The 25,309-nt window shown below is 42.0% G+C and overlaps 5 protein-coding genes across 7 annotated transcripts in view; 3 read left to right on the forward strand and 2 right to left on the reverse strand.

Annotated features, from left to right (window-relative positions):
* The window catches only part of LOC310670490 (E3 ubiquitin-protein ligase TRIM7-like), a 329,122-nt gene that overhangs the window by 115,673 nt on the left and 188,140 nt on the right, over positions 1-25,309 (forward strand). The gene's annotated exons all lie outside the window — the stretch shown is intronic.
* The window catches only part of LOC310670789 (olfactory receptor 2D3-like), a gene marked incomplete at its 3' end in the record, with an annotated part of 126,299 nt that overhangs the window by 16,863 nt on the left and 84,127 nt on the right, over positions 1-25,309 (reverse strand). The gene's annotated exons all lie outside the window — the stretch shown is intronic.
* LOC310672946 (olfactory receptor 2AK2-like) lies at positions 7,068-8,003 on the forward strand (the record flags this gene model as incomplete). Its single annotated transcript, XM_083430629.1, has 1 exon — positions 7,068-8,003. One exon carries the CDS (start codon positions 7,068-7,070, stop codon positions 8,001-8,003), a length of 936 nt encoding a protein of 311 aa, XP_083286755.1.
* LOC310672947 (olfactory receptor 2AK2-like) lies at positions 15,578-16,303 on the forward strand (the record flags this gene model as incomplete). Its single annotated transcript, XM_083430630.1, has 1 exon — positions 15,578-16,303. The coding sequence occupies one exon, from the start codon at positions 15,578-15,580 to the stop codon at positions 16,301-16,303; it is 726 nt and encodes a 241-aa protein (XP_083286756.1).
* On the reverse strand, positions 21,259-21,885 carry LOC310672948 (olfactory receptor 2AK2-like; the record flags this gene model as incomplete). Its single annotated transcript, XM_083430631.1, has 1 exon — positions 21,259-21,885. The coding sequence occupies one exon, from the start codon at positions 21,883-21,885 to the stop codon at positions 21,259-21,261; it is 627 nt and encodes a 208-aa protein (XP_083286757.1).

The raw sequence follows: 25,309 nt of genomic DNA on the forward strand, positions 1-25,309 counted from the left end.
ACTCAGCAATCATGTGCTAATTCCCCCTAGGAATTAAGGAACAATGCAGCAACCCCATGGCATAGCATGACTTGGGGCGCATAATCTTGAAATATCATGCCTACTTGGGGTGCGGGTGGTCTAAACCATTGAGCCTCTTGGGCTTGCTGATCGGAAGGTTGGTGGTTCAAACCCCCATGATGGGGTGAGCTCCCATTGCTCTGTCCCAGCTCCTGCCAACCTAGCAGTTCGAAAGCACACCAGTGCAAGTAGATAAATAGGTGCCGCTGTGGTGGGAAGGTAAATGGCATTTCCATGCGCTCTAGTTTCCGTTACGGTGTTCTTTTCTGCCAGAAGCGGTTTAGTTATGCTGGCCAAATGACCTGGAAAGCTGTCTGTGGACAAACGCCGGCTCCCTCGGCCAGAAAGCGATATGAGCGCTGCACCTCATAGTCACCTTTGACTGGACTTAACCGTCCAGTGGTCCTTTACCTTACCGTCTACCTTTACTTGTTGATCCAAATTTATACACATGTGGGTTAATGTGTGACTAGGGGCATGTCGCATTAATATGCCTAAATGCTTGTCATTTCAATTTCAATGCCTCCATGCCACCAAATGCTAGGGCTTTTGAGATCTGTGGTACAATCTCCAATTTTCTCATTACTTCTTTACCTGGTGCATTGGTATCACCCAATAAAACTCAGCAAAAGTCTTAATTATCTAGTATCTAAGCCAGAAATGGAAAAATAACATCTAGGACATTTTTCTTCCTATTAGCAAGCGTTAGGCATAAGTGAAATAATAGGGCCCTGGACTCAAGCCAGTGAAGTCCTTGCATCAGCTGATGAGTTTGTTCTGACTTTAATCCCTAAGGTGTGAACTTTTCCAACTTCAGTAATCCCTAAGGCTGAAAGTCGAATAATACGTTAAAAAGTTAACCCTTACAGTGTTATTCCCTTACTGTGCGATTCTAACTATGTAAATCAGAGACATTAAGTCCTATTGAATTCAGTTGGGGTATTTCTCCCAGGTAAGAAGGCTTAGGATTGCAGCCTTCTGGCTAATGACATAATAGCCAAAATATATTTTAGGCCTGCCTGAATATTTTGACTTGCAATGTGACGCTCAGTGACCCCGAGCATCAGCAATTGGGAAGGAAAAGCGGGACATTCCAGGGATCCAATCAGAAACAGGGGTGGCTTCTGTAAATGTGGGACGGTCCCTGGAAAAGAGTGACACTGGGAGGGTCTGGGGTTTCTGGCGTCGTCAGCTACTGTGAGAACAGGATGTTGGAATAGATGGGCCAGGTTCTTTGGTCAATGGGTCCCCTACTGGGATGTGTGCCTTTGGCATGGTGACCTTGGCCTTTTGAGTGGTGCTGACTGCATTTATAGTACACAGGAAATTCACTCAGTTGGCTCCACTCACATAGTTCTGATATTCACTTATCTTCTCCAACAGTCCTCAATCACGCTCTGTGGGTATGTGATGTGAAGGCAATCACAGAGCATTTTAGATGCTTGCAGCTAGAGATAGTGGATTATTCCCTTAAACAACAATAAATGGTCATTGTCTTTAAAGCATCCTAACTTTTTATTTGAGGCCTCCTAGTTTGTAAGATTGAGGGATGCTGGTGGCGCTGTGGGACTAGGACTTGCCTAGGACTTGCCAATCAGAAGGTTGGCGGTTCAAATCCCCACAACAGGGTGAGCTCCCGTTGCTTGGTCCCAGCTCCTGCCCACCTAGCAGTTCGAAAGCACATCAAAGTACAAGTAGATAAATAGGTACCACTCTGGTGGGAAGGTAAACGGTGTTTCCGTGCGCTGCTCTGGTTCACCAGAAGTGGCTTAGTCATGCTGGCCACATGACATGGAAGCTGTACACCGGCTCCCTTGGCCAATAAAGTGAGATGAGTGCCGCAACCCCAGTCGGCCACGACTGGACCTAATGGTCAGGGGTCCCTTTAACTTTACCTAGTTTGTAAGATTAATACTAGCAGCTTGCTGAATATTGACGCAAAATGTTCACATCCCTTTGATGATTTTCGAATACAATTTCTTTCCTCATTAATTGCTGGATAATGCTCAGCGATGGGGAAATGGGATAAAGTTTTGGTGCAGCACTAATCATAAAGTCTTCCCATCACTTTGTGTGGACTCAGCTATACAGCTGCAAATAAAACGTTTTGAATGGGTTGTAATAGACAATAGATGGCGACAGTGAGCTACGCCAAATTCGATGTGTTTTTCTAAACTTTTTTTTTTAAGCCTTTTTACGGCGTTTTTTATATGTGTGTAGATTCCACCTGTGTCTTGCCGTGCCAAATGCAGGGGCCTTCCTACAAGGCCTCAAAGCATTGTCAAACATATTCCACACCTCGTCTTCTCCTTCATAGAGACTGCTTAGCCATTGCCACTGCAATATCGCCGTGAGATGCTGTATGCAATTCTACAGGAGCTTGAAGTGTGTGGCTGTTATAATACAGACCCTCCAAGTATCCCTATTTTCCAGGGACACCCCTGATTTAGAGAAGTTGTCCCAGTTTCTGAGTTGATCCTGGAATGCCCCATTTTTCCTTAGGAAGTCCCTATTTTCATTGGAGAAATGTTGGAGGGTATGGAGTAATCCAACCCCCAAGCTGCCTGAAGGCAATCCTGTATAGGGAAGTTTTTTAAAAAAAATGTTTAATGTTTTATTATGTTTTTATATATTTTGGAAGCAGCCCAGAGTGGTTGGGGCAACCCAGTCAGATGTGTGGGGTATAAATAGTAAACTTATCATTATGGAATGGGATGTCCCTATTTTCATTGGTGAAATGTTGGAGGGTATGTATAATATACTCAACAGTGAGGCCGTGGTTGGCAGCTAAATTGTGAGCCAGATTCTTAATAACTGATAATAAATGAACCCCATTCATCCTCTACATATTAGGGAGGTGTCTGCAGCCCATATCGAAGCAGCCTGTATTGGAGAAATTCTGACTGCCTTAGAACTGATGCTAAGTACTCTTGAGTCATGCTCAACCCAAATTGTTGGACCAGTTACAAAGCTTTGGTGTCAGTTTGTAAGCCCAATGTGATACATATTTATGCCTCTCACAAGGAATCGGGAAGGGAAGGGAAGGGAAGGGAAGGGAAGGGAAGGGAAGGGAAAGAAGGAAGGAAGGAAGGAAGGAAGGAAGGAAGGAAGGAAGGAAGATCCTTTCTATCAAACTTTGGTAGAAGAAGAGGAGGAGGAGGAGTTTGGACTTGATATCCTGCCTTTCACTCCCCTTAAGGAGTCTCAAAACGGCTAACAATCTCATTTCCCTTCCTCCCCCACAACAAACACTCTGTGAGGCAAGTGAGGCTGAGTGACTTCAGCGAAGTGTGACTAGCCCAAGGTCACCCAGCAGTTGCATGTGGAGGAACGGGGAAGCGAACCCAGTTCACCAGATTACGAGTCCACCGCTCTTAACCACTACACCACCCTGGCTCTCATCAGTTCCCATAAAGTAAATTATGATGGAAAGGCAAACTCCCAGCTACATTCAAATATCCCCACAGGAGCATTTTCTCCACCCTCTTGAGAACTTCTGTGCTGGGATGTTGGCTACAGGTGAGAGAGTCAGCCACTCCTTCAGACTGCTCTTGCTCCCCCATGGAAAGATTGACAGATATTTGGACAGGTAAGAGACCTAGAAAGGAACAGTTACAGAGACCTAAGCTATAAAGGGAATCAAGCAGAAGAACGTCAACCTCATAAAAAAAAACCTGAATGGAGGCCTGTACTTCTCCCCGGAATCTTCTGCTCTCTCATTCATGTTATTTAGTGGGCATTGGCTTGGAGGAACCCATGTCTGCAGAAGTAGCATATGTTGCTATCTTTAGATTCCCATTATCTAGTGGGGCGGGCAATGTACTGTTTGAAGTCTGACTTGTAGCTTCCACTTCTGAAAGTATTACTTAATAAGTTGGGGAGCCAAATTCCCAAATATACAGGAGTGTGATCGTTTCTCCTTAGAGTTTTTAAATACTGATTATAATATAGATTTTAAAAAGGCACCTTTTTCTCTTACTGCTAGACCCTGTGGGACTAAGTAAAGATTTTGCAGATATAAAGTAGGAGATGTAGATTTTAAAATGTACAAGAAAGAGCATTATTTATAGTTCACAAGGTCTGGATTGTTTTCCTAGCTGACCTCAAATCAAGCAATTTAGGGTTTGTGATTCTGAATATTTTAAGATGTGAAAAGCAATCAAGAAAATTAAATATTGATTGTGGTTTTCTCTCTCTTTTTCTTTTGGAGTTATAAAAATATTTATGGTTTTCAAAATGTAAGAAAAATAGATGCCATTCTCTCAGAGTAACAACTCTGTTCTAAAGAATGTACTGTAAATCATTTTTTGCTTGCAACAAGAAAAAGGCTGTAACACTTTAAAACTGAATTATGGTCAATAGTTTATGGTGGAGGACATGAGCAAGATTTAATTAAATCAATGGTTGGAGCACTGAAAGTTCACAGCAGAACATCTAAAGGCCAACAGCTTCTAAAAATCACATCGGTTTTCTACTTATTGGCAGAAACACATGCGTTAGACACAGGTATGTGATTCTTAATATTTATATAGGTTGCATTTTCAACACAGCTTTTTGTGGTTGGCATATCTGATGATGATAACATCAATTTTCATACACAAAATCCTTTGCAAGTGAATGTGGGATAGGCAAACACAATCCAAAGGGGGGGGGACACAAGTGTTTTGTGTGTGTGTGTGTGTGTGTGTGTGTGTGTGTGTGTAACCAGCACACCTGAAATTGTGAACCTAATTCTGGTGCTGAGAAGAGCAAATCTGTTTGAGGTGAAGGATCTTTCTTGCTTCAGTATCAATTATATGGTTGCATCCCTGTTTACAAAATACAAGGTGAGAAAAAGACCCCAGAAACAGAAATGTATCTCAACAGATCTCAACAGAGAACAGAAATCTACACGAACACAGAATTCTATGGCATATTCTACACTGACTTTGGGCAGAATACATAGTTCCCTCTGTGTGCTTATCAGAGCCTTTGAAGTAATGTGAATGTTACTTTAAAAAAAAAAAAGTTTACCATTTCTCCAATGAACTCAGGGCACTATGGGTGAGATACCCAGGGCTTTTTTCTTTTCAGCCAGAACTCACCGGAAATCAGTTCCAGCACCAATAAGGTGGGTGCCATTGTCATTTGTAAGAAAACAAGGGAGGTGTTCGTTGTGAGTTCCAGCACCTCTTTTTCTAGAAAAATAGCACCACTGATACCCGCTTTAGTGTCCGGTGTAATAGTGGCAAATGATAATACAAATGTCCACTCAATTCCATGTCTTGTTCACAACAACCCTGGGCATTAGGCAATGCTGAGAGGTAGCAAGTAGTCTTTTGTTTGTTGCCATTTGGTAACCCTCCGTCTTCCAGAAGATTTGCACGAGAGCTGGACCATCAAGAAGGCTGATCGCCGAAGAATTGATGCTTTTGAATGATGGTGCTGGAGGAGACTCTTGAGAGTCCCATGGACTGCAAGAAGATCAAACCTCTCCATTCTTAAGGAAATCAGCCCTGAGTGCTCACTGGAAGGACAGATCCTGAAGCTGAGACTCCAATACTTTGGCCACCTCATGAGAAGAGAAGACTCCCTGGAAAAGACCCTGATGTTGGGAAAGATGGAGGGCACAAGGAGAAGGGGACGGCAGAGGATGAGATGGTTGGACAGTGTTCTTGAAGCTACCAGCATGAGTTTGACCAAATTGCAGGAGGCAGTGGAAGACAGGAGTGCCTGGCATGCTCTGGTCCATGGGGTCACGAAGAGTCGGACACGACTAAACAACAACAACATAGTTCAATCTGGCAACTCACGCCGTTGGCATCTATGCAAATTTGCCATTTCAAACTTTGGCACCATTGCAAATTGCTCACCGAAAGCGTTAGTTAGCTGGGGAGTTACCTTTGAGTTTTGAGACACAAAGACACCCGGGGAGCCTTTCTCTTACTCACTTCTTTCCTGTGTCTCCCCTCTGGCCATGTTGTCAAGTGAAGACAAGCAACTTACTTTTAGGAAGAGCTAAGGGGAAGGGGGAAAGTTGCAGTGCACAAATGATTGGGAATATACAGCTATCAGGCTAAAGAAGTCTGTCAAGCTAAAAAATAATAATGGCAGGATCTGCTGTTGGTCATCATTCCTCCTGATCCTTGGCCCACCACACACAATAGCTGTATTTTGGGAATGGTGAATAGGTCAGACCATCAAAACCCAAATGGCCAATTTTCTCCAGCTCCCAGCTGCTAATACGTGCTGTGAAGAGCTCCACAAGAAGCCCATCTCAAAGCCAAATGGCTACTTCTGGGTGGTTACAAGGCTGTCGAGACTACCCAGTACTCAAAGCTGTGTCACAATACTAGACTTTCTCACTCTCTCCCTTTTAATTATTGTTAATATGACATGTTTTTATGTTGGCTAAGCCATTGTGGGAGGTCACAATATGGTAAGATAAAACAGACAAACTATTCCCCCACCCCTTGACTTTTTATACTCATTTTTTTGTGCTTGTATTTCTTCAACATAAGAAGTGGAGATTTGAGAACGATGTGTTTTGCACCCTTTTTTCTTCTATTTATTTATCTCTTTCCCTCTTTTCTCATTAAGATTTTCTGTATGGTTCGTTCCTACTGTAACGTTCCATTGTTCTATTTGTGTTATAAAATTTTAACAGCAAAAAATTATCGAAACAAAAACTGATAACTAATAAAATAAAATAAAAATAGCATGTAACATTATGGTGGAAAACTCTTTGAAAGGGCTAGCCTGGGCTGGATCTATTCCCTCTCTTTCCAGGTTTCCTCCATGTCTCCAACAGGATGGTTTTAGCTGCGTAGCTTACCCTCAAAAACCACTTGTAACTGAAGACGGCATGTTTTATTTTTAAATGTTGCCACTCCACAGTTATAATATTATAACATTATAATATTAAGGGTGCTTTACCTAATTTTTTTCACAGGGAAGTGTGACTTCCATTCGCCACATATTCTCTCCTTGTATCTTACTCAGCTGAAATCCAGACAAATGAAGAAGGAATGGGGGATGAGAATAAAACGTCGTGGACGGAGTTTCTTCTTGTTGGACTTCAGTATCAAAGGTCACCCACCCTTTTCCTTGGTGTCATCCTCTTCATGTCGCTTATCGCTCTCCTTGGAAACAGCCTCCTCCTGTTCTTAATTAAAATGAGCTCCGGTCTACAGACCCCAATGTACTTTTTCCTCAGCCAACTGGCCTTCATGGACCTCTGCCAAGTTCTCTCCATCGTTCCCAAAATGACCGTGGATTTCGCAACCCACAGCTACACCATTTCACTCTATGGATGTGCCGTCCAGATTTTTGTCACGCTGGTCATGGGAGGGGCAGAGTGCCTCATCCTGGCAACCATGTCCTATGACAGGTACGTGGCTATCTGCAGGCCACTCCAATATCCAGTCCTCATGAGGAGCAAAATCTGCAACATCATGTCAGTCGCTGCCTGGTTCTGGTCTTCTGTGCAGGCCCTGAACTGTTCCCTCTACGTGCTGCCTCTTCCCTACTGCAAGTCCAACGTGATTAGACACATCGGTTGTGATTATACAGCGCTTTTAAAGCTTTCTTGCTCCGACAATTCTGCATTTGAAAAATCAATATACCTCGGAACATTCCTAGTATTCCTCATCCCCATCTCAATCATCCTGGCTTCCTACACAGCCATCCTCCTTCAGGTTCTGAGGTCCCGCTCCTCCGGAAGTAGCCACAAGGCCCTGGGGACTTGCTTGTCCCACTTGTGTGTGGTGGGGATCTTCTATGGTTCGGCCATTTTAACATACATGACCCCCGTATCTTCCTATTCAGCAGAAAAGGCTATGATCAACTCAGTGTTCATTACCATTGTCCCAGCCATGCTGAACCCATTCATATACAGCCTGAGGAACCGAGACGTTTTAGCAGCTCTGAGGAGACTTTTGGAAAAATGCATATTGTGTAAATAGTTGGACAAGAAAAGAATATATTAGGAACTTGCATACAATGCTACTACTACTACTGTGATTTGCTTTCTATAAGGGATCTCAGTGCTATTTTACAATACAATAAAAACATTCATATACCCATTTCATATGTACAAACTGCTAAATAATTGCACATATAAAAATCTCTTTAAAAAACCATTACATACATAAAAACAATTTCAGATTCAACACAGATGCCAAGTGGAATGACTTGGAAGATTTACTGGAAGAAAAGAACGACAAAAGCAAGTTTGTCCAAACATATTTTAATCTTTTGATCGTTAAGATAAATTATAGAACAAAAATTGAGTAAGATGGAAAGAATTTGCTGAAATAGTTAATTGAAATAGAATACAAAAAAGGGAGGTGTGAGGAGGTCGATGAAACAAGTTAATGAAAGGTAAAGATATGGAATATTGGACTTTTTTCTCTCTCCCCCCCCCTTTTTTTGTATTGTTGTATTGCTATTTTATTGTAATTGTAATGTATGTTTTGTTAAATTTTTTATTGTTTCTTTTTCTTTCTTTTTCTTTTTTCTGTAATTTCCAAACTTCTAATAAATATTTTTTAAAAAAAACCAAACAAACATATTTTAATCTTTTGATTGGAAAGAAAAAGTATCCAAATGCTTTCATGGGGAACACAGTGAGGCTGCTTTCCTTCCCTTCCTCCCCACCCAATTCCCTGCTCCCTGAGTGTGCCAGATTGCTCCAGACAGCCCAACCCAGAGTTGTTTCTGCTTGACTTTGCCAAAGTCCAGGTCTCCCTTATTTGGTTTCGGCTTTGGCTGGGCCCAGACCTAATGTACATTATCCCACCAAATGTCTGAGTCACAATCCAGAGAAAGGCTTCTTAAACAAAGAGCAGCATTGCTGCAAGACAGGCGCGGTTTGTGGTGAGAGATAGTTCTGCAACCCTGGCCTCCCAGTAGCAGCACCTCTGCTATTTATGAGGAAAGTGATGGGGTGATGAATGGCAGTGCTGAGAGCAGGGCAGTTTGAGTGAAGTGGAAGAGCCAATCTGGCGTGCCCAAGCTGTCACAATCTTCCCACCGCCCTGTCCCTTTAAAAAAAAAAAATAAAAAAAAATTTTATTAGGTATTTTATACTTCTATCAAGAAAGACAATATAGAATAATAAAAGAAAAAGAAAGAAAAAACAGTACACAAATTCAACAAACAATACATCCACAATAGAAACTGAAGTAAAAACAATATAACAATACAACATGAAAAAGGAAAAAAAACAAAAGTAAAAACACACATCCAGATTTTATATCCACATCTTTCATTAGCTTATTTCCTCGACTTCCTCACACCTCCCTTTTTTGTATTCTAGTTCAAATTATCTAATTCAACAAATCCTTTCCCTCTTCTTCAATTTAATATTTAATTTATCATAATACAATTTAATTTTCAATTTCCCAATTTAACGCATTAACACTTACTGTTCATATCATTCTTAATATTCCTTCTGCTAAAACCGTATAACTTCATTCCAATATACTTCTAACATTCATTAATTTTACAATATTTTTGTAAACATACTTTAATTTTTTTCCAATCTTCTTCCATCGTCTCTTCTCCCTGGTCTCGGATTCTGCCGGTCATTTCCGCCATTTCCATATAGTCCAGCCCTGTCCCACCCTACTAACCATCCTGGTGGTACATGGCAGTGATGCTGCTCCTGGGAGGCCGAGCCTGCAGTGCCTCCCCTCACTGCTGGCTATTCCTACTCCAAGCACTTGTCCCTGTTTGAACTCACACAAGAGAGTTTGAGCTTTGGCATAGCTCTGCTCTCAGCCATGGCCTGGCATTCAAGGAATGAGGTCTATCCCCACGGCAGAGTCCAAACTCTAAATATACCGTACTTTTCCGTGTGTAAGACTATGGTTTTTTTCTTTTAAAATCATGCTAAAAAGTAGGGGTCGTCTTATACATGGGTGGCATAGCTGTCAACGTTTCCCTTTTTTAAAGGGAAATTCCATTATTCCAAATAGGATTCCTCACAAGGAAAAAGTTGACAGCTGTGATGGGTGGTCCATAGGGTGGACGTTATATTGGTTGCTGCCGTGGCTGCCAGCAACTATATTGCGTTTTATTGGTTGCTTTGTCAATGGGTGGTGTTGATTGGCTGATGCTCTGGCAGTTGGGCGGGCAATTGGCAGCTTCTGCTGGTGATAGGACAGACGGGATGTTGATTTTGTGACACGTGCAAAAGCTCTACAGCTCTGGACAATCCTCCACAAAAAAGCTTGACAACTCTGTGGCATCTCTCCCCCCCCCCCATTTTCTTAAATCTGAGTCCCCCAAAATAGGGGTAGTCTTATACGCAGGGGTGTCTTACAGACAGAAAAGTACGCTACTTTTTGAAGTGAGGCAATGAGAACTGTATACAGTGTTCCAAACGTGATCGCACCATAAATTTCTATCATGATATTATTCAGAATAAAAAGTAAACTGTTTCTCTAATGGATGTCTAAGTCTCCAAATGTCCATTAAATTACAATTCTTTTTCAATGAAAAGAAAGTCTTAGGTAGTTTTCCTTCTTTACTTATTCCTTTGTCTCTTAGTCTATCCATTTCCAATGAAACTACTCCATTCATATCTCCCATTATTATAATCTTTTGGTCCATATACTCAAACAGTTTTTCTTCTAAGTTTTTGTAAAATTTGGTCTTGTTTCCATTAGGTGCATAGATCCCAACAATTATTAAATTTTCCCCTTGCCATTTGATCTGGACAGCAATAATTCTTCCTTCTTCATCCTTAAAAAATTGCTGAGATTCTATTTTGTTTTTTATATATAAAACTACCCCTCTTTTTTTAGCTTTGTCCGAAGATATAAATTCATTTCCTAATCTTTTATTAATCAAAATTTTTCTGTGCCTTCTTGCCACATGTGTCTCTTGTAGACAGATGATATCCAGATTTTTCCTTTTCAAATATTGTTCAATTTTATTCCGTTTTTTTCTGTCATTCATCCCATTAATGTTCCAATTCCATAATTTCAACGCCATGATGTCTTCCTAATTAAATTAATTTAGATTACTTTTCTATAACCTGTCTACTTCTTCTTCTTCTTGTTGTTCCTCTTCTGTCTTTTTCCCGTTCTCTTCTTCCTCTTCCTCCAGGTCGGTCCCACCTGTAGCTCCAATTCCTCTTTCCACTCCTTTAGCTTCTTCCTCATCTGCTCTCAGTTCCTTATATCTTCTAAGAAATTTGCCTGTTTCCTCTGGACTCGTAAGTCTATGCTTCTTACTTTTATAAAAAAAGGAAATCCCCTCCGGGAATTCCCATTTGAATTCAATCTTGTTTTTATTGAGAATTTGCACCAGTGATTTATATGGCTCTCTACGTTTCAATAATCTAATTGGAATGTCTTTGAAAATAATTATATAATTCCCATCAATATTTAATCTTTTTTCTCTGTTCTTCTGAAGTATCAGGTTTCTCATTTCTTTATCTTTAAAAGTGATCAAACAGTCTCCTGGAAATTTTCTTGATTTGGTTGATCTTACTCTCATCCTGAAAGCATTTTGCACTGTTTTGCAACCTCTTCTGTTTCAAACTCTAACTATTGTGCTATCTCTGTTATTAGTTTCTCTCTGATATTTTCACCCTGTGTCTCGGGCACAGATCTCAACCTAAGATTCACTTCCCTGTGCCTTTGTTCATTCATGGCAATCGCATCCCAAATCTCCTCCTGTGACTTATTCATTTCCGACATCCTTATTCATTTAGACACCTCTTTTATTTGACCTTTCAATTCATAATTAATTAAAAATTGAATATGGATGATTGGCAGAGAAGCTGAAGGAAGTCCAAAAGAGATAATATGTGAAAAATTTCGATGTGGTTGATGTATATTTGTATTGAAAATGAATAAAAATTATTTATATATATAAAAAAATTCTATCATGATATTATGGTATCTTCAGTTTTATTTTCAGTTCCTTTCCTAATGATCCCTGGCATGGAATTAACCTTTTTTACATAGCTACCACACTCTGGATACCTTACGACCCCAAGGGCTCATTCCTGGTCCATCTTTGCCGCCTGACACGTTCAGACCCTGTGTCAGGAGCTAGAGTAAAGCGTAGGTCAACAATAAAAACATGGCGTCAGTGACGTTAACGTTTTATTCAAAACAGCTAAACAGTGCAGGCCTAGTAATTCCAGTAACTCTTGCCTCAATGAGACAGTAGCGAGGTGCGTTCGAAAACGGAAGCATTTACTTCTGGGTTTTCAGCGTTCAGGTTCGAGACGTTCTAGAACAGAGATACCACTGTACTTTTGAGATACACTCATACTTCCCAAAAGTGTTGGATTGCTCTCTATGTGTATGTGATGTGAAGGCAATCACAGAGCATTTTGAATGCTTGCTGGTAGAGATGGTACGTGTGTGTGCACGTGTGTGTCTTCCCTTAGGCAATAATAAATGGCAATTATCTTTAAAAATAGCCTGACATTTCTTTTTCTTGAGACCTTCTATTTATAAGATTAATACCAGTAACTAAGTGAATGTTGACATAGCAACAATTACCAAGTTCCCGGCATTCATAATATGCTTATAGGCCACTGGTCAGGAACTACATGAGTAGATTTCTCAAGACCTGTTTTGGACATGTTGCATATTTACTGCTAAAACATGGACATAATATTGAAGTTTGACCATCTCTCAAAGGTATTCAGCTGGCTGAATGTCAGAATTTGTTGACATTTCTTGCTGGCCCCTAAAATGTAAAGAATTACCAGAAGCGATGTAGAAGTTACAATAATCACTATCAGATGTTAGAAGAAGTTCTAACAATCACTATCATGATTGAGATGTGGAGAAAGACCATAATGAATGTTACTTGAAAGTTCTCTTCCCCTGTGAAAGGGGCTTCCTCCCCCCCCCTTTTTTTGCCTCATTCTCTGTGTACTTTAGAATTTCTTTAAAGTTTTGGTGGGTTTGTGGTTTACATTCCTTTCATCTAGCAAAGTGGGGGGGGGGTTGGTGTTGGTGGGGGGGAATGGACAAGAATTTCCATATGGAAAATGTGCTTTGAAAGTATGTTTGAAGTTTGAGTTGTAGCTTCCAGTGTGCCTTAATTGAAGTCAGGGGGCCAAAATTCCCAAACGTATAGGAGAGTGATCCTTTCTTCATGAAGATTTTAAATACTGTTGGTGAAAATGCTGGTTGTGATGCGGCAGATGTAGATTTAAAAAATGTCGCTATGTAAGAGAGACTATTTTTCAATAGTTCAGAGAGTCTGAATTGTTTTTGCAACTGACCTCAAAACAAGGAATTCAGTCTTTATGATTCTGAATATTTTAATGTGTGGAAAGCAATCAAGAAAACACTTAACTACCCTAAGGCACTAAATATTGATTGTGATTCCCCCCCTTCCTTTTGAAGTTATAAAAATATTTCCACTTTTCAAAATGTAGGCAAAGTAAGTCATTAATTCAGATTAACAACTCTTTCAAAGAATGTACTGCAAATCATGTTTTGCCTGCAATAGGAAAAACGTTGAATCCCTTTAAACTGAATTGTGGTCAATTAGCTTAGGGGAGTACTATGGAAGAGATGAGCAAGATTTAATTAAATCAGTGGCTGGAGCACTGATAATTTACAGCAGAGGACTTATATACCAGCTTCTTTTAAAACATAAGTTGTCTTTCTGCTTGCTGTTGCAAACACATGCATTAAACACAGGTATGTGACTCTTTTGTCATTGTCATTGCAATCTAATTCTTCTTCTTTCGTTTTCTGTTTTGTATTGTTCTTTGGTGACAACACAAATTTTCATAAAGAAAATCCTTTGCAAGAGAATCTTAAACAGGCAAAGAGAGACCAAAGGAATATAGATATATAAATATCACTATAAAGTACTATAAAGTGATATATATATCACTACTGATAATGTGTGTGTGTCTGTCTGTCTGTTTGTCTGTCTGTGAGTGACACCATAAGACACTAGAACTCAGGATGCAGGGGAGAAATCAGTCATAGCTGAGTAAGGTTATCTTCCACAGTGAGTCCGTAAGTGACTGTGGAGGCCAATTCTGGATCCACACGTCCTTCCGCAGTGGGGACATAGGTTTCCTGGCGGGAGCTGATCACGGTGTGGATTTGCCAAGCGTGCCTTCCTCTTAGCACATTTCTCCCTTTCGTCCTGAGTTCGAGTGTCTTCAAAGCCCATGGCACGTTTGGTAAAGGCTGTTCTCCAATTGGAGCGCTCGCAGGCCAGTGTTTCCCAGTTGTTGGTGTGACAGCTACACATATACTCCATTTAGGAGTCACGTTTATGTTGGGGGTATTAGTCATTCGTTTTCAGAAAACTGTCTTCACGAGTTTCTGCATGTAAGATGAAACTCTGGCTGTGAAGCTAGATTGTTTGCACTGGTGCAAATATAAGACAGTGACATCATGGACATGCACAGTGCGTTATGTGAGAGTGACTGAGAGAGAGTTTTGGTTTTAATCTACTGAGAGGATGTAATCAGTTCTGCTGCTGTGGGGATCCACAGCAGTCTCTGTAAATAGCAATCGCTAAGCTTAATGACATGCAATAAAAGTAATCTTCCTAGAACAATCGTGTGTTGCTCATCAATCAAGACTCAGGGCTGATTTCCTCACGCTTCACTAACAGACTGTATTTCAACTCTGGTCGGAAGTGCGCTGGGCAAATCTTTCACAGCACCTTTCACGCCATAAACAGCCACAGTTTACTCAGAAGTTAATCGGAAATCCATTCTTTATTTGAAAAAACAAATCAAAACATCCTGTATCCCATCTGGGCACTGTGATGTGGGTTCTCCTCTCTGATATAGCAACTGGTGTTGCATGGAAAGCCCTTTTATTTTAAATTATTTTATCTGTGAAAATTAGCATCTTTTAATCTCATATATCATTCATGGCTTTCCCTGCCCCTTCTATCCACTTTGCATTTGATTTATTGTTAATAAGGTATCTTTTATGTTGGTTAAGGCAGAAATCTAAAATGATAAAATGATAACCAATAAAATAAAAAAGGGGAATATATTAATGATAAGCTTCTTGAAAGAGGGAACCAGAGCTGGATTAATTGGCTACAAACAGGAGGACTTCAGCTCTTTTAAAAGACCTCTTTGTTTGTATATCATGAATCTCACACACATCCAATTGGGTCATGTAGCCTACCTACAAAAAAACACTGATAACATAAGATGGCATAATTTATTTAGAAATCCTGGGTTCCCACCCACCCCAGTTACAATATTAATGGTTGTTTACCTACAATTCTCTCAAAGTACTATGTGACTTCTATCCCCAGCTTTTCTCTCCTTGTATCTTATTCAGCTAAAATCCAGACAAATGAAGAAGGAATGGGGGGTGAGAATAAAACATCGTGGACGGAGTTTGTTCTTGTTGGACTTCAGCATCAAAAGTCACCCACCCTTTTCCTTGGTGTCATCCTCTTCATGTCCCTTGTCGCCCTCCTTGGAAACAGCCTCCTTCTGTTCTTAATTAAAATGAGCTCCGGTCTACAGACCCCAATGTACTTTTTCCTCAGCCAACTAGCCTTCATGGACCTCTGCCAAGTTCTCTCCATCGTTCCCAAAATGACGGTGGATTTCGTAACCCACAGCTACACCATTTCGCTCTCTGGATGCATCACCCAGATTTCTGTCACGCTGCTCTTGGGAGGGGCAGAGTGCCTCATCCTGGCGACCATGTCCTATGACAGGTATGTGGCTATCTGCAGGCCGCTGCAATATCCGGTCCTCATGAGGAGCAAAATCTGCAACATTATGTCAGTCGCTGCCTGGTTGTGGTCTGCGTTCCAGGCTCTGAGCTGTTCCCTCTATGTGCTGCCTCTTCCCTACTGCAAGTCCAATGTGATTAACCATTACCTGTGTGATTACCCAGCGCTTATACAATTGTCCTGCTCTGACAATTCTGCATTTGTGAGATCAACATACTTTGGTAATTTCATGGTCCTTCTCATCCCCATCTCAATCATCCTGGCTTCCTACATAGCCATCCTACTCCAAGTCCTCAGAGCACGCTCCTCAGGAAGTAGCCACAAGGCTCTGGGCACCTGCTTGTCCCATTTGTGTGTGGTGGGGATCTTCTATTCAATGGCCATGTTTACGTACATGACCCCCTATACAGCGGAAAAGTCCATGATCAACTCAGTGTTTACTACCATTGTCCCTGCTATGTTGAACCCTTTCATATACAGCCTGAGGAACCGCGATGTTCTAGCAGCTTTGAGGAGACTTTGTGCAAAATGCACATTGTGTAAATAATTGGACAGGAAAAAGAAACTATCCATGATGTTATCCTCAGAACCAGCAGAACTCTTAAACATAACTGGAAATAACTAACTAGGCATAGGTGAATTGGTTCATTTCAGTTTAACTCAGTTTCTCATTTTTCCAGTTTTAAGTTCAGCTCTCCACATTTCCACATCAGTTTACAACTGGGTGGCTTTTTAAAAGGTATTGTTAAAATTCATTAGCATTCGAATCTGAATTTCTCCTAATCCTGTTGCTGTATGCATTTTCCCCTAACCAGTTTGCAGAGCAGTTTCCCCTATAGTGATGCATTTCTATGTGCTTCTTTCTACAATATAAGCACGCTCATGCACACCTAACCCTATCAAATGCATTTTTTAACATTTTTTGGGCTGGAGAACTGTATTGTAAAGTCTGGACAACTGCAAAATTTGAAAGCTGGAAGTATATTTGTTTGTGTGCTGCTTAGGAAAGTATGAATTTGGGAGAACTGAATCAGAGTTATCTTCCACCAATAAGAAGCAGACGGGCAGAAGTGACAGAAGACTGCTGAAACTGCTAAGTGGTTTAAAACTAACTTTATTTGTTGACAAGAAAGTATTAAGATGTAAATTACAAAAAAATAGAAAGAGGTAATGCAGTACTGCAACAAGACAGAAACAACAAAAACATTTAATATATTTATTTTTCAAAAAAAAACCCACATTGTAAATAATTATTGAGAAACTGAATAATAAAAAGGTCCTCCTATTAGAAGAAGAAGAGAAGAAGAGTTTGGATTTGATATCCCGCCTTTCACTCCCTTTAAGGAGTCTCAAAGCGACTAACATTCTCCTTTCCCTTCCTCCCCCAGAACAAACACTCTGTGAGGTGAGTGGGGCTGAGAGACTTCAAGGAAGTGTGACTGGCCCAAGGTCACCCAGCAGCTGCATGTGGAGGAGCAGGGAAGCGAACCTGGTTCCCCAGATTACGAGACTACCACTCTTAACCACTACACCACACTAGCAGTCCCTGTAATACATCAATCATAGAATTCTAAAGTTGGAAGGGATCCTGAGGGACATCTAGTCCAACTCCCTGCAATGCATATATTGAGAATAAAGCTCTTAAAATTCTATGCCTTGGTCTGGGAGGCTACAAAATTGGGTTTGGGGATTTCAGTGATTCCAGTGATTTTTTTGGGGGGGGGGGGGGCACACAGGTCATGATTTCTCCCTCACCCCAATTCCCTATTCCAAGGTACATTTGGCAGTGGAGCGGGGAAATTATTGAGCAAGGTCTCAATATGGGGGTGGTACCATTCCACTACCACTATTCCACAGAATGTCCCTTGGAAGAATACATGGGAGGTAGGAAGAAGGTGCCCACTGGCCAACTGGAGTCAAGAGGAAACTCCAGTGAGTGTCTTGTCCCCAGATTACAGCATCTTTCAAAAAGAGGTGAGATGCTTTATCTCAGTCTTTCACCCAGCACATCACTACGAATTCACAATTTAGCCTAGCTTTAAATCTGTATCTCTTTCTCAGCTTACTATATCTAGCCTCACTTCCATTGTGAAGAGTGGTCCATTAATGTCAATGGGCCCTTGCCCCTGCAACTCCAGTCTGCCCTCATCCAATCTCAACCTGTTCCTTAAGTCTCAGTGTTGCCCTTGTAGAACTTAGAAGGAAATCTTCTTCTTCTTTGGCAATCACTCGTAGCCGAGTAAGATCATCTTCCATAAACATGGTTTTAACGATGAGTCTGTAAGTGACTGTGGAGGCCAATTCTGGATCCACACGTCCTTCCACAGTGGGGACATTGGTTTCTGGGTGGGAATTGATCATGATGTGGATTTGCCAAGCGTGCCTTCCTCTTAGCACGCTTCTCCCTTGTGTCCTAAGTTCGTGTGTCTTCAAAGCCCATGATGCCTTTGGTAAAGGCTGTTCTCCAATTGGAGTGCTCACAGGCAAGTGTTTCCCAATTGTTGGTGTTCATACTACATTTTTTAAAAAACTGCCTTGAGAGAGTCTTTAAACCTCTTTTGTTGACCACCAGCATTACGCTTTCCATTTTAAAGTTTGGAATAGAGTACAGTGGTACCTTAGGTTACATACGCTTCAGGTTACGGACTCCGCTTACCCAGAAATAGTACGTCAGGTTAAGAAATTTGCTTCAGGATGAGAACAGACATCGCATGGCAATGGCACGGCAGCAGCAGGAGGCCCCATTAGCTAAAGTGGTGCTTCAGGTTAAGAACAGTTTCAGGTTAAGAACAGACCTCCGGAACGAATTAAGTACTTAACCCGAGGTACCACTGTAGTTGCTTTGGAAGACGATCATCAGGCATCCGCACAACGTATGAAAACTAAACTAGAAGTGGTTGCTCTGCCTCTCATTGGCTCTGGCTGTTTGCCCTCCTGCCTTCTTCCCAGACAGTCTGAATGGGCAACAGCCGTCACTGCTCAGTTCCCTCAATAATGGATTCTGATTGACTCTAGTAGACTGTAACTGCCTTCCAAAGGTCCTGTCAATCACGAGCAACACATTGCCAATATTCAGAACATGTGCAGCCTGCTGGGTCAGGCCAGTGGCTCATCTGGTCCAGCTTCTTGCTCTTACAGTGCCCAATAAGATGCCTGTGGGAAACCCCAAAGCTGTGCCTGTGCGGTCAGCACTCTCCCCATTTGCATAGGCACGCACAGCACGTTTCATTAGGGTGTGCACCCAGGGATGTTGTAAAAAACTATTTCAGCAAAGGAAGAAGGGGCAGGGAATGACAAGACAAACAAATAGGGACAAGAGAGAGGTAAAGAGGAAAAACCACAAGAGCAGTCAAGAAGCCAAAACAGGAGCTTTTTCAGCAGAGAAAAAGACTCATGCCAAACTGACCAGATGCAGGGCACTTATGGAAGTCCAAGGGTGGAATGGCTTCTCCACTTCCTTGCTTAAAAGGTAAAGGGACCCCTGACCATTTGGTCCAGTCGTGACTGACTCTGGGGTTGCGGCGCTCATCTCACTTTATTGGCCGAGGGAGCCAGCGTACAGCTTCTGGGTCATGTGGCCAGCATGACTAAGCCGCTTCTGGCGAACCAGAGCAACGCACGGAAACGCCGTTTACCTTCCCGCCAGAGCGGTACCTATTTATCTACTTGCACTTTGATGTGCTTTCGAACTCCTAGATTGGCAGGAGCTGGGACCGAGCAACGGGAGCTCACCCTGTAGTGGGGATTCAAACCACTGAGTCCTAGGCTCTGTGGTTTAACCCACAGCACCACCCGCATCCCTATTTCCTTGCTTACGGACCATAAAAAAACAGCCCCTATCCCCTTCAGATCTCTCTCCACGAAAGGTGGCCAGTGGAGTGAGGATGGAGACAGAAACAGACACAGGCAGAAGAAAAAGGCTGGAATGGATCTGCAGGGGCAGCTAGTGGAGCCAATCGCTCTCATTCCCACTGCCACTGCCACTTCCAGAGACAGACACAGGCAGAGGCTCCAAGTCCTTTCCAGATCCATTCCATTCCATTTCTTCTGCCTGCATCTCTCTTTGTCTGCTTCCCTTGACCCACATCCTTTTTAACATCAGGGTATGCCTGGACACCCCCAGCACACCCCCTGTGTACTTCTAAGCCCACTTGTGATTCCCAATAATGATATTCAGAGACCTCCAGCACTGGAGGTACAACATTGTGGCTGGAAGCCACTGATAGTCTAATCCTCCATGAATCTGTTGATGTTGGGATGAAAGCAGGAGAGCTAGCAGGCAAGTACTCACAGATGTGATTATAAAGGATGGCATACAAATAATAAGAGCATCATCATCATGTTGCAACCTGTCTGGTTCAAGACAGGAACCAGAGCTGACTGGTCAGAACAGAATGACAATATGATCATGTGAGCCCGTGCACTGTCAATCCATAGCAATCTGTCCTACAATAAGTAGGAGAAACCAGTGGCATAGCGTGGGTTGTCAGCACCCTGGGCAAGGCAAGTAATTTGCATCCCCTAACCCGTGGATTTGCGCCCCCTAACCCCCAGATGTTGCGCCCGGTGCAGCCGCCCCCCCCTGCACCCCCCACGCTACGCCACTGGGAGAAACATCACGGTGGGGAAAATCAATGTGGTTTGACCAGGACTCTCTCTGCACGGTGTCCTATAAAATCATTTATACCATGTGATATTTTACAAAGAATTTTCTCAGTCCTGCTAGCATATCCCAGTTCCTCTAGACATATAGGAAAGTATTTGTCATTGTAGGTGCTATAGTAATCAACACCATCTATCTCCAAATAGATGCTCCATAGCAGAGTACCACGACACACAAATTGGGCAAGCAGGTTCCCTAAGGCCTGGTGGCTTCTCAAACTACAGCACAGCACCTAACCTCTAAGGGATCCAGGAACAATGAAGACTTCCCTATCGCTGGAAGTCTTCCAGCCTGGCCCCTTCACTGAAGTTTATTGCAAAAAAATATTTTTTTGTGAGACCGGGGAATGATAATACTTAGAATTCATACAACATTTTAGGCCATTCAAAACACTTCAGATTACACGTTATACCTGTACATTATGTTGTTATCATCTCCATTTAGGAGCTCAGCCCCAGCAGGGACACATTGTCTTGCTTGAAGCTGTAGTATATATTATTAAACCAAAGGAAGTAACATTCATTCAGAAACAAAGCTACAGTATGAATATTGGGGTACATTTTATGCTGTGGTCACCAATCATACAGCAATAATGAAAGTTAGAGTGCTTCCAGATGGGGGCTTAATAATGCAAACAGTACATTAAGGTATTGCAAATAGGTCCCATTTTGGTTTGCAGACTGTTCACACATGAGTAGCATGAAAACCAAAATAATACACCCATTTGAAGCGCCCTTAGACAAAATTTGCATCTCTCACCTTAAGTTCCCTCCAGCTAAATTTCAGCCCTTGCATAAATTCCAAAGGAAGAGTACCTGCCCTTCTGTTTCTTGGTGAAATCATTGACACAGTGCGCATCTTGCAAAGAGCTTTCTCAGTGCTGCTAAGACGTCCCGGTTCCTCAGGCTGTATATGAAAGGGTTCATCATGGCAGGCACAATGGTACAAAACACAGCGTTTATCATGGCCCTTTGTGCTGAATAGGAAGCGGCAGGTGTCATGTACGTCAAAATGGCCGTAACGTAGAAGATCCCCACCACACACAGATGGGACAAGCAGGTCCCCAAGGCCTTGTGGCTACTTCCAGAGAAACGTGCTCTGAGAACTTGAAGTAGGATGGCTATGTAGGAAGCCAGGATGATTGAGATGGGGATGAAAAAGATCACGAAACTACCAACGTATTCTGTTATATCAAATGCAAAATTGTCAGAGCAAGACAACTGAACAAGGGCTGGGTAATCACACATGTAGTGTCTGATCACATTGGACTTGCAGTAGGGAATAGACAGTACATAAAAGGAACAGATCAAGGCCTGTACAGAGGACCAAAACCAGGCAGCAACTGACATGATGTTGCAGATTTTGCTCCTCATGAGAACCGGATATTGCAGCGGCCTGCAGATAGCCACATACCTGTCATATGACATGGTTGCCAGGATGAAGCACTCTGCCCCTCCCATGAGCATTGTGACAGAAATCTGTACAAAACATCCATAGAGTGAAATGCTGTAGTTCTGGGTTACAAAATCCACCGTCATTTTGGGAACAATGGTGAGAACTTGGCAGAGGTCCATGAAGGCTAGTTGGCTGAGGAAAAAATACATTGGGGTCTGCAGACCAGAGTCTGTCTTGATCAGAAAAAGAAGGAGGCTGTTCCCCACCAGAGCTACTATGAACATGAAGAGGATCACACCAAGGAAAACCATAGGTGACCTTTGATGCTGAAGTCCAACCAGAAGGAACACGGTCCATGACATATTCCCTTCTCCCATTCCTCCTTCACTTGCCTGAAGACTTAAGCAGAAGACTTGTGAGAAGTGGTGTGCCAAACTGTAGGGTTGAATACACATAACATAAACAACAAAAAGAGAGCAGTTTTTAATAGAATGGATTGTGTCTAATGCTCCTCACACTTAGTTCTGCCTGTGCAACAAGACTTCTTTTCCTCTTCTCTCCTCCAAGAGTCCCCAAAATATGTTTGGGGGTTTCCAACCCTCCAGTTGAGATTTTGAGGATTCAATGGGGGAGCTGGAGGGAAGAGGAAGTTCTACTGAATGCATGGAACTCCATTTTGCAGGCAGAGCTTCAATGTTGGATACTGCCCAATATGTTAGAAGTCTCTCTGGATGCATCCAGATTCTCACTACAGGGGTCATTGGTTTACAACCTTAATCTGTTCCAGAAGTCTGGTCTTAAACCAAAGCGAACTTAAACCAACCTGTGCTTTCCCATAGAAAGTAATGGAAAATGGATTAATTCATTCCAGATGATGAAAAGCAACCCCCCAAAAGAGCAACTTGACATGAATTTTACTACTGTATTTTGTGCTACCCCGTCCCCCTCCCCTCACCACAAAAGGTGCAGAAATGCTTGGAAAATGGTAGGATAACTCCTAAAAACCCAGCCAACCTTCTTTTTTAGAAGAGAAAGGAAATAGGGTGTTTAAGGTTGATCTAGCCCCAACTTCTCCATTCATATCGCTAATTCCTAGGACTTTGGCTGCGGACTTTCCCATTGTTGTTTCTGTGAAGCCCATTGCAATTCTTTTTCAGTGGAAATGGGTCCCTTGGGATCCAGATTCACCGCTATAGGAGGGAAATCTCTAACATGCAACCAGTGGAAGGACCATGTTCCTGTCCCTCCAGGTCCATAGCACTACCCCTTTCTCAGCTTATCTGGAGCAGGGTTATAGATTCTGGCCCGTTCTCAGGGATGATGGGTTCTATAGCTCCAACATCTGGATGGCATCAGGTTGGCGGCTTCTGCCTTACTCTAACCTATCCAGCAGGCTGTTAAAGGAAAGGACAAACTCAATATGTAATAAATGAATGCACAATAATAGGTCATATTTCAAAGCTTAACATGCTTTAGAGAGACACAAAACTCCCTATGCTGCCTAAACTCAGCCTAAGCATGAGAATGGAATACTCTGTTTGTAAATATTCCTGTTTGAAATGAAAGGACATGGATAGCAGGTGTTAAGCGCGGTGTCAATGATACAGCTAAAGAATACCAATGCCAGGCTGTTGTAGCTCAGTTGCTTTACAGCTGCAAAACCATGAGTCCTGTAGTAAATTGTTTCCAGCAGAATGTTTTATCCGATGTACATTTTAAAGTGCCACACAGGGAGAATGTGGGAATAAATAATATGTGTAGTGCCAAGCCTGACTTTCAAATGAAATCTGGTTTATAAAAATATCTGTTTCTCTTTATTGAATCCTGGAGGGTATGGCAGGATAAAAAAATAACTAAAAGGAATATGCATACGCTAAATAAATACATACATTTTCCTGTTGGAATATATTTTTCCTATTTTCCATAAGCTTGCAAGGTTTTTAAGTACAAGTAAATTGGTGTTATCATGAATCAGCATGATGGACCATCATGTGGCAAGACATTGCATGCCATTTTAGTTCTACTCAGAGTAGATCTGTTGAAATGAATGGCCATGACTAACTGAGGTCCATTGATTTCCATGGGGCTACAGAGTTGCATGCAATACAGAATAACTATGACTTCTACAAATGTTCAGAATTACATACCTGTGTCAACCGCTTCTGTTTACAACAGCAAGAAGGGAGCAAAGTTTAGTTTCTTAAAATGAAAATGAATTCCCAAGGCTCGGATGAAAAACTGTGAGGCCTCTTTTGTGTTAATTAATTTTTTACAATAATTACTACTGTTATAACTCCCCAGTTTCAAAGGGGTGGCAATTCATACTCTACCACAAAAATGATTTCCCTTCCATTCTTTAAGAAAAAGAGAAATGCCTTCTTAATTAATGAGAAATGTTCACAATCTTTTTATAATAAAAAAGAAGGGTTAGGAATGCCATGACCTATATTCATGGCTGCAGAATTACATGAGCCTTTGCTTCCTTTTGACATGCTTGATTTTTAAAATTCCAAAACCTAAACAAACCAATTCATGCTCCCTGATAAAGCAACGTGAATGTCTCTGAAAATTTCCCAACGTACATTTACAGCGAAATGTTTGCTTAGCTCCACAGCCTCCCGATTTCCAGAAGCAGGAAATATATATCTGCCTTTTGATTCTGAAACATTCCAACCAGAACCAGTATTTCTCACCTGGCACATTTCCAATCCAGCATTTCTACTCTCAATGGATAAATACTCCGCTAGCTCCACCCTGAGGGAATTTGGCCCTGAAACCATTATTTTAATTGTTACCAAACTTTGTTGCAGTTCAAATGTGAAAACTTCCTACCACTCACCATCTGAAGATGCTGAAATGCTTTCATGGACAGTATGGATGGATGTATTTTTAATTTCTATACCTCTTTATATTTTAAATAAAAACCTCAAAGGGATGTACCACATATTAAATCAATAAATCAATAAAACCATAGCTGGGTGATGTTCTTCTGACCTCATGAGGAGCCTCTTAGTATGTCTGGGTGAGTGTGGGCCCTGCCCCCTGGGCCAGTTGGAAAGGGCCTTGCCGGGAGTGGCCTTCATGCCTCACAGCTGGACGTATTTGATAATATTGAGGATGATGGTGATGATGAATGTTCCCACGCATCTACTGGACAACAAAGGAGCAGAAGATTCATCTGTTCCGTGCTCAGGTTCTGCTTATGGGTTCCTCACAGACATGGGGGGGGGGGGGCATTGTGAGAATAGGATGCTCAGCTAAAAGGGCCAGAAGGACTTTCCTTGTGGTTTTATGGAAGGGGGCAGACTAGGGAGACTTCTCCCTCTCCCTCTCCCTCCCTCCCTCCCCCCCTCTCACACACACACTCCTCACTTGCATAGCAGGCACAGCATATTTCATTTGGGTGAGCCCCCAGGGGTTTTGTAAAAATTATTTCAGCAAAGGAAGAAGGAATAGGGAATGTCAAGACAAACAAACAGGGACACGGAAAGGGTA

This window comes from Podarcis tiliguerta (genome assembly GCF_965153285.1).
Source record: "Podarcis tiliguerta genome assembly, chromosome: 2".
In the NCBI taxonomy this organism is placed as follows: Eukaryota; Metazoa; Chordata; class Lepidosauria; order Squamata; family Lacertidae; genus Podarcis; species Podarcis tiliguerta.